Source organism: Ruditapes philippinarum, unplaced genomic scaffold (assembly GCF_026571515.1).
Source record: "Ruditapes philippinarum isolate M1 unplaced genomic scaffold, ASM2657151v2 ctg11204_1_1_1_1, whole genome shotgun sequence".
NCBI lineage: Eukaryota > Metazoa > Mollusca > Bivalvia > Venerida > Veneridae > Ruditapes > Ruditapes philippinarum.
This window is the reverse complement of record NW_026858088.1, coordinates 18,568-28,732: the sequence shown is the minus strand read 5'-3', so window position 1 is coordinate 28,732 and position 10,165 is coordinate 18,568. Positions and strand designations below refer to the sequence as shown.

General features: G+C 31.5%; 1 protein-coding gene across 1 annotated transcript; it reads right to left on the bottom strand.

Annotated features, from left to right (window-relative positions):
* Nucleotides 1-1,279: 1,279 nt before the first annotated feature.
* Nucleotides 1,280-8,239, bottom strand: LOC132752037 (uncharacterized). The gene is made up of 2 exons (XM_060742309.1): nucleotides 8,161-8,239; nucleotides 1,280-4,299 (listed from the first exon to the last, which is right to left on the bottom strand). The coding sequence occupies exon 2, from the start codon at nucleotides 4,296-4,298 to the stop codon at nucleotides 2,208-2,210; it is 2,091 nt and encodes a 696-aa protein (XP_060598292.1). The 5' UTR covers nucleotide 4,299; nucleotides 8,161-8,239; the 3' UTR covers nucleotides 1,280-2,207.
* Nucleotides 8,240-10,165: the final 1,926 nt, after the last annotated feature.

The window sequence follows — 10,165 nt, the reverse complement described above, 5'->3', positions numbered from 1 at the left end:
GGAACTTTTTTTGGAAACTATAACAGAACTCCAAATATATAGCTTTTGAGAGATAAAGATAAAAGCAATTTTGGGGCACAACGGGCCTTTTAGAAAATTTATATAGATATAAGGCGTTTATATAAAATTTATGTTTTAGACTGCATTAATGTTTTATAACTAATAGATTTCTTTAAAGTAAAAACATTTTATAGGAAGAAAAATATTCTTATAGTACATTTAGTTTGTCTTGTAATTTGTCTTTGAATTTCTGAATGTATATTTCTATGACATTATTTTTGTAATGTTTTGTACATGGACAATCTTTAAATATTATAAGTCATGCCTTCTACTACATTTAAGGTCTTTTCAAGCAGATATGTTTTCATTGCCTACTTAAGTTATAGCCACACTTTTTTCATTCCTACAATTAGAAGAACTTCTTACGAACACAAACAGAACGTGTATACGCATAACAACGTAATTACTACTATTTCAAACTTTCGGAAGGAATTTGAATTTGATCATCTTTTGAATTTTCATGAAATAAAAATCTTGAAAGATTTTCCAGCATTCTAGAGGATTTGAAAGTTTTCTATTCCCGTTTGCATCTTTAAGACTTTGAATCAATTTGAAATTATTAAATTGTAATGGCTTAAGTTATAAAAATAGATAAAAATGTCTACAAAATTTATGTGGGTATTTTATCTTTATTTATTTATATATTTATTTTAATGTCATTTAATAATATACTGGAACAAAGGATTTTAATAAAATTTCAAAAGTCATAGATGCATATGGTCTACGTAATAGAGTGCTAATCAATGGACAATTAGCCGAGGACATTTTTGGCATCCTTTTTAAGATAAAACATACTGTTTTATGTGACATAAATCAATTCAACTTAAAAGACAAAATGTTCTAAGTCACATTAAACACTTTGATTTTAACATTTTTTGAAAAAAAAGTTACAATGACTGTTCTAACTCCAAATGTTTTCTTAGGTTTTTAAGCAAGGAAATATTAAAATCCACATATCTTTAACGATATTGATTTGTTCTCCCGATACCACGTTTAGTAGTTTTTGAATTTTTAAAATCCGACAATAAATAAAAAAGTTATGCAATACTAAATCTTTAAATGCTTTTTCTCAAAAACAACAAAATGACACTTAGAACAAAACGTTTTTCGAGCGACGAATTATGTTGCGGTTCAAATTGGAATGTCCGTCCCGAGGTGACCCCGCCCATTTGGCGGTTACGAGGCTTGCCGAGTTACCGCCCATGGGCGGGTTCCCGAGGGACGGATATTCCGATCCGAACCGCAAACATATGTCAGATATTTTTTCTTGCATATTCTGCCATACTTCTTTCATATTTAAAATGGTTTGCCTCAATAAGATATGTGTTCATGGAAATTAAAGTAATTTCACTCATAAGTGTTTTCTTACAATAGCGAATGAATATACAAATTTAATAACAACGACGAAATGACGTCATCCTAAACACATACTTCCCTTCTAAAATGACGTCATTTTAACGCGGTACATTCATTAAATGCGCTAAAATGATGAAGATAATATTTTTTCGGAATTAGCTTATGTTCGTATTACGGTGCACTCGCTCTACTTTAATTAATATTGGTGGTAAATTGGTAAGGGGGCCTGGTTGGAAATAGTGGACCAATATTAAATTGCTTACATACATTATTTATCCATTTTACTTATCAGGTCATGTTTGTTTGCATGAAATGATAAACAAAGTCGAAATATAAAACATTATACAATTACATATAATAACATAAAAATGTTATTTGTACATACTTACATGATAGGTAAACATTTCGACCTTTTGTATTATATGACATTGTTCCTTTGTAACAATTTAACATAAACATACTTGAACAAAATTATCAACAAAGAAGACAAAAACTTACAGCCTACAGAAATGGACAAGAATTGTTTTAGTATTAAGCGGGAAATTAATATTTGTTTATATAAAACACTTTAACAAAGTTGCGTGTATAGTGACAGATGTATAGCTTATTTGTGAAACTCTTAAGACAGCCAAAACATTTTCAATAAAACGGCAGAGAAAAAAGTTAAAAATGTATGATCATCAAGTAAGACTTAAAGACCGATCATCTCTTAGATAATGCAGAATTCAACATATCTTTACTGTTACAATCAAAAACGTTTCATACTGCACGTATGAGAGAAAATGAAACCTCTACATGCGAGAAGCATATTTTCTTAATAAATTACAAATGTGAAACTTTGCGGCGTTGTTCCTCCTTCGTACTTGAAGAGAAAGCATATAACACTGTAATGCCTCCTTGGATTTGTTTTCATGTTCCATACATTGACCTATAAGGTTTAAAGCTGTTTCCCTGTGACCAAGGTTTTTACCAGACACAGTAGTATTTACAAGGTTACAAAGTGCTCGTTCTTTATCCTGGTGTCGTTGTAGCTGTCCATATGTCTTGTACTGTAAAAAGTAGAGAAAAGGGAGGGAATCAACGACTGCAAAATTCATCCACAATTCTTCGTCAATACTTCTGTGTTGCATGTCATCTTGTGTAGATCTTTTCATTTCATATTGTAATTCTCGAGGTACACAGTTGACCTCCTTTTGCACAAATCTTACACAAAATGATGTGATCTGATGGATGGAATCTTCGTTTAGTTCGTTACATTTTTTGTCAAATTCTGAAGACCAATCAGACGATGGATGATCCCAGCAATGACATACAGATTCAACAATATCACAGTTGTATCGATTTTCAGTTTGTCTTAGAATGAACTCCGCTCTATCCATATCACCTATACAATACAAAACTGACGCTAGTTTAAGTCTGCCGGATGTGACATCCGAGTTTAGACCTAGTGAGAGCCACTTTAGTGCTTGAAATTGAACTACAGTATTCTGTTGAATATCTGAAGACACCATCATAGATCCAATGGTAGAATAAAGAAACGGCAACAGATAACGGCTTGCAAGCTGTTCTAGCCTGTGTCCATGAACATTATATTGTACTAGCTTTAAGAAACATTGTTTGATATCGACAATATGACCATTTGAAATGAAATGTAAAAGCCATGTTGTGTTAGAGCTAATATGACCTGCCATGCTAATAAATAAAGAACTCAAAATGTATTCATTTGTAACACGGGGAGTTACAAATACATAATCTGTATTAAATTTGACCCATAGTCGATCACCAATACTATCAATACTTATTTGAAACAAACATCTACCATCACTCTGTATTATGTCACTTATCTTCCGTAAAAGGTAACGTTTGTCTACAGGCGTCAATTGTCCGGCCATAAGGTTGTTTTCGGGAATCATAAAATGCGGGCAATTTTCATTTTGAACATAGCGTAGCAGTTCAAGCAAGCAATATGTTAAACAGGTGAACAGATTGTTTCTTCTCCATATACTTCGGTCAGTGTTTTGTATACCGTGAAATACTGCAGTTTTACATATAAAACTAGATAAAGCGCTTTCTCTTTGAGGTGTTAGAAAAGTTTTCAAAATAATTTTCATCAAAACATAACAATGTAATTGTGTTATATTTAGATTAAACATGAAGCATCTTTCTCCTAATGATGTGGATACTCTCCATTCTAGTTCCGGGTAAGTACTAATCTTACTGCTAGCACAAACAACAAAACAACAATTACATAGAACATTTCTGATCATTTCAGATGTTGGCCATCCCCCTATGCTATGTCTTTCTTGTAAATGTGAAGCTGACTGTTGCCATGAATAACAGGGAAACGCATGTACTATATCAACGGCTTTGTAGCCATCTGTCTCGGGCCTAGCGTTAGCTGGACCGTGTCTCTCAGTACCTGGCTCTATACCAGTCAAAAATGTATTTTTCAATAATATCCGCCCTTTATTATCTCTGATAGAATCTGCATAAATAATGTTTGTCTCAAAGAGAGGTTCATCAGATCGAAGTACCTGCAGAAAACAATATCCAGGTGTTACATTCTCATCCTGTATCATAAGAAGATTGGTCTTATTCTGTTTCCACTCTGACCAGTCCTGTATTACATTATAATCATGATCCGCCATCAGTATGTCAGCATCTGAATTAAGTCCTAAAGTAGTTGTGCCTTCAGATTGACTCCCAAAACAATATACTGTGAAGTTCACATCTGCTGACCTCTTTGCCACAGTTTCAATATTCTCCAACAGCATAACAGCCCTTCTTCTTTTCATTATCATTTTCTCATTGACACCAACATCCTCTAATACCTCAGATAACTTCAGTGACAATGTGTTACTATATTCAGGCGATTGTAACATTCTGCAACAATAATTAATATGCAAAATTGTCAAAATGAGAGACATAAAACTTTTTTAGATATTGCTGCGTGAATAACATATTTAACAAGAAAATGATTTCAAATACACATTTTTTTTTAAAATTAGAATAACGTTTTGCTTTATTTGATAGTAAACTTGAAAATATATTTTCTTTCTTGAAAATGCAACTTTAGAATTATATTTTGTTTAATTGATTAAGATATAGATCAAGAATAATATCACACGTTTACTTTAAATGTGTAATGACATCACAACGGCTATGTAAAAATATCATATTTATGATGTTGCTCAAAACGGTTTTTTCCGATGATTATGTTGTTATATATAAAGTGAAATATTATGATTTTTGATAATTTAGTTTTTAGTTTTAGTTTAACATTTAATGTTAGCCACAATTTTGGTACTTTTGATTTACATCTCAGAAATACGTGTGGAGGCTTAAAAAGACATAAGGGAAATCCAAATTCAATCAATAATTCTTCATCATACTTGTGTAACATTAAATTTAACCCTGTTGAAAGTTGACCCCAAGATTCATTTTTAAACGGATTTGAGCAATTTACAAGTTAAAAATTGACCGCTATCCGTTATTTAATGACCAGCCTACGCATGAAAAAAGACCCCCTGTTGAATACTTATCAACTTTAGACAGGCCATTCTTAAAAATGGATGCACATGAAACGTTATATTTCTGTTTTCCGTTCAGATTTTGCATGCAGAATAGTTCATGTATATGTTTTTCCTATCAAGGAGTTCGCTTGCAAGTATAAAAGTGACTGCTTTCTACTGATATGAACCTTTAAAAGATATCGCACAAAGTTAAAACAATACATTCCTCTTAGAATGAATTTTTACTTAGGGATTTTTTTTGTAGCCGTGTTATACATCAATATCAATTTTTTTTGCAATTTCTGTACTGAACAGGGAGTTAACCGCACGAGACTTTACGGGTTACTTCCCCTGATCAGTACAGAAAATTTAAGAGGAAGGTTGATTAAGCAAACGCAAAGCACTAAGAAACGGTTGACTTTATATTGTCTGATTTTATTGATCTGTCAATTATGAATACATTATAGCACTCATTTGAATATTCGACCCCACTTCGGTGTAGTCCGTGTAGTTTACGAGAATTAATGTGGAGTATTTGAAAGTCACACCAGCTTAATGTGAAGGTTTTCGTTAATTCACAGTAGCACAGTCGGTTAAGTGAATGCCTGAAAATTAAGAGGTCTGTGGTTCGACATTCTTTTAGGCTTAACTCTCTTAATTTTTGCAGTATATTTTAATGGAACCGATTTGTAGTGTGTGTTACGGCATTGAAAAGACATTTACTGATTTTTATCCGTTTTAATTTTAAACATGATTTCTTAAAACATGTTATTTAAAAAGAGTATAGACTTTACAAAATTAAGTAAAACATAAAAAAAAACGAACAACATAAAAAAATCATCATATGTAGCTTTAACAAGTTTGCTTCTTTAAAAAGAAGCATGCGAGAGGACTTTTGCTGCTATGGAAATTAAAAAATGCGCAAAAATGGGGATATTTTTGCATAAAAGACACAATGAATGGTTATAAATTACAATATTTAACAAAAAAGGATTTATTATGTATATTGAATATGGTATCATAATGAAAGTTTGTTTAAAGATGCCGGAGAAATGGACACTTTTCTTGGCGCATTAGTGATACTTTTTCTACAAAGGGAACTAAATTTAAAATAAACGATATATATATTAAAAGTAGTATCAAAATAAAAATGTCTTGCAAAATTCAATATGCAATTTTTCGGTTAATGTTTTGGTAAGTATATGGAAACATTTCCTCTACATTTTCCAAAACGGGCATAAAGCAATCAAACAATTTTAAGTCTTGGATTTACATAAAAAATGTTTATATTATTTGATTGGAATGAACAGTATATCAATCTGCATGCCTCCAACCACAAAATTTGAAGAAAATCAAACTTGAGTAAAAGTTGTACCATTTGCGCCAAATATCTCCGTTGCGTTAGTTAGTCATACCGGTTCAAAAGTTTAAGGAGCAGCAAAGTTTCGGTACACGGTTCACTCGGTCATATGATAGTGCATGGTGATATTGTAGCTATAATGTTCACTGTTACTATTCATCGGAACATGAAATAGTAAAACGCTATTCAGAAAACAATACGGTAATCGATTTATACAGTTTAACAGATTAAAACGGAATGAAACATCCACGTAGCATTAAGTAACGTAAATGATATTTTCCGATTTTTTATGTACCGATTTGTTCACACTGATGTTAATTTTAAGTTAAGTCGTGTTTTGAAACGGGGCATGCGCAAAACAATATTTGTAGACTGCTCCGTATTATTTTACGCTTTAAAAGAGATTCATTCACTACAATCAGATACGCAAAAATGGATGCCGCCAGCAATCAGTCTGATGACCTCTCCAATAATGTTGAAAGTATTAACAAGGAAAAAAAACATGGACCAACGCGGTCTCGAACTTAAAACATGTATGGCACTTAGATTATAAATTAGTGCTTTACCCTATTGCGCTATAAAGCTCAACAAACTTAGTTCATAGATACAAATTAAATTAAATTTTTACGTACAGCGTACATCTCATGGAACTTTCCGAAAATCTACCGAAGATTAATATAATGTATATTGTGTGCATCGACCGTGTAATCAGTATGTAATTGGCAGGTTAATTAATAAAACCAAACAATGCGTCATGTATTTTGGGTTGAGAAGTCGTAAATTAAAGCGCACTGAAGCATAACTTGGGTCTATATTGCAGCAATGTAAAACTATCGAATTTAAATCACGGAAGGATATTTATTAATGGGTTAAGATCGGTTTATTTTTACACAAAATATTGAGGATATAGTCGTTCTACACACATAAGATAATATAATATTTCTTAAAACCAAAATATATTTTCTATAAAGTTCAAATAAGAAATGAATGTATATATTTGAATGATAACATATAATATGCACAAATATTTGCAGGACATATTTTACATATTCTTCGATGTTTGAAAATTGTTTTATTTGCATAATTATGTATATATATATCAATTCACTTCGTGTGGTTTACCACTATGATCACAACATACAGGATCTTTAATTTGTATTTGAATGTCAGGTAAACGTGGTTAAAAGGAACATAGACTATCTCATAATAAACAGTTACGACATTTTTAGTAGTAAAATAGCAAAAATGTGTTAACGGTTACTAAACCTTACTTTTTTCACTTGCTGGGTTCAGACTTGTTATAGTTAATATTTATTGAGCTTTAAAAAATTATAAAAAGATAAAAAGAAACGTTAAATTTCCTTTCTTCAATTCTCGTTAGATCTTAAAATCAACTGAATTGAAAAACGTCACAGATATTTATTTTTTTCTTATGTAAAGTTTATAAAGACAAGAATTAAGATCAACAAGGCAAAGGCAACGTTCACAGGACGCAGCCCCGACACACCAAAGTAGGGCACACAGAAGGTACCAAACCTGGAGTGGACATAAGGGCGGTGAAAGGAGAGGGACATGTAATGTAATGTAATTTTAAACTAAAACGGGCCCACATGGGAATTAAAGGGATACGGATTGTAAGGGTGAAAAGGGGAGGGTTATTTTACATATCATGTCATTTGAAAGCAAAATATTAAGCAAATCATGCATATAATAATTACGGTATGTAAGCATTTATCTTTGTAAAAGTTACATCATTCGTAATGTTTAAGCAACAGAAAGTTAATTTAAATCAATTATGTTCAGCGCGAGTTCGCCAAGTTCAAAGGCTGTACTCGTACACAAGTTATTTTTTTATTATTATTAATGACTTACCTTTAAATTGTTCTTGTAGTATGTTTTCCTTCTCACTTAAAATAATGCAAGAGCGTCGTTGTCAAAACAAAAACTTAAAACTTCCCGGTTTATATTACAATTTGTAAACAAAGGAAAAGTAACTCTTTAAATAATAAATGACTACTTAGCTTTTTATTAAGTTCCTTTCTTTCTCTATTTCTCTTTCAATTATTCTATGCAATATTCTCGGTTGCCAGTTTGCTTCCGTATCCTTTCTACTTGTCTTTGATTAAATGTGGTTTGATCCCTTTCGGTAGGCAGTCTATGCTAAACGAGGGTCTATCCTCCCTTTCAGGCACTTGTTGTGCAGCCGAAAAATGATAAAATTCATTTAAAAAAAAAGAATAAATATGCATGATGATTTTCTTTTAAACACAAATATTTATATATATAATCATTTTCTAAAAGGTCATATTTTTAAAACAAAATTTGTGAAATTTCAAATATGTTAAGTTACAAATTGTATATGTTTCAATAACAGATGTCAAATTTAAAATTATGTAACTGGAAGATTAAAATGCGGCTTTTCCTCTTTGTCCAATCAACTGTGCTAAAAGTTTTATAATATATAGGTGATAAGGTCAATTAAGCTGTCTGTACTTATCATGTTGTTAAACCTTATGACTGATAAAATATCCAGGTGATGATTGTTGTTATAAATTCTATGTTGCTATGTTACATTATTTTGAATTGAAACCTGATTGGTCATTTTGTTATTTAAGACACAAAAAGGTTAAAATTCTATTGGTCAGTTAAAACGAAATCAATTTTAGAATTATTGTAAAGATACATGTAGAAAATTTAGAGACAGTTAGATTTTTGGATTTCTAAGTGATAACATTGTATTGTGGCTTTCCACTAGAAATATTTGTTACTGTTTTTAATATTAATTTGTTAACATCAGGATAACCTGTGTATATGTTATATATTATCTGTGGTATTCCACTAAGAAAGAAACATTAAAATATAAAACGGAACATTGTGTTGTGATACAAATCCACCTTAAGTAGAACCCATAATTCAGCGCATAACACACTATATGAAGCTTTCACTGTCGAGTACGGACCCTGGACATATCACCAGCCATGTCCTTTAAAGGTACTCCACTGAGGTACGGCCGAATGTCACAAAAAAAGTAAAATTTCACGAACCGATAATTTTTTGTTACCTGCGTGTTAGGGATATTCAAACAGAGTCAGTGATACATTGATATGTGTTCTTTGGATTGGCAAGTCGTTTGAAATACATATTTTCTCCAATTTTGTGGGAAAAGCGTTTAAACACCTTTCAGTTTGCAAATCTGAATAAAAACAATGGTCACGTGATGATTCTCGGGATGACTAAAAAGCGAAACGGAGAATTTTTTATGTATCGGCACCAACGAAAGTGCGAAAGTGGAATATACCAACAATCCATTAATTTAAAAGCATATTATGGGTTTGTTTGTTAAATTTCTTGTTGTTCAGATATGTTCTTGTGAGAAAAATCTTTCAAAAGCAATTTCAATATATTTAAAGCATTAAATTGTTGTAATCAAGTTTTTTTCTATTAAATAATGATTTAGCTAAAACGTGGGGGTTTGGGAATGACATCCCAAAATTTTTAAAAATTTCTATTTTAAATTTGAGAGCTTTCGTGAAAATTTTTTTAAATTTTAATGGTTAAAAATATCATGAATTTTTAGGCAAGAAAATTTATTTGTCAATCAGTGTAATGGGTCCTATTTCAAAGGTCACTTTGGTTTATCTGACACCCGTTTCAGGAAAGAAAACTTCGTAATACCTTTTATACAACGAACATGAACTTGAGTATTGTAAGCATAAAAAATCACACGCACACACAGAATGTTATTCCAGAGATTTCTCTTTAACTCTGATCAAAGCACTGAAAGCACTGGCTAAATAGAGAATGAATCCGGCCTCATTATAGGACATTTAGGCTTCAACTTTATTAGTTAATATTTCTTATGTATGTCTAGTGCATA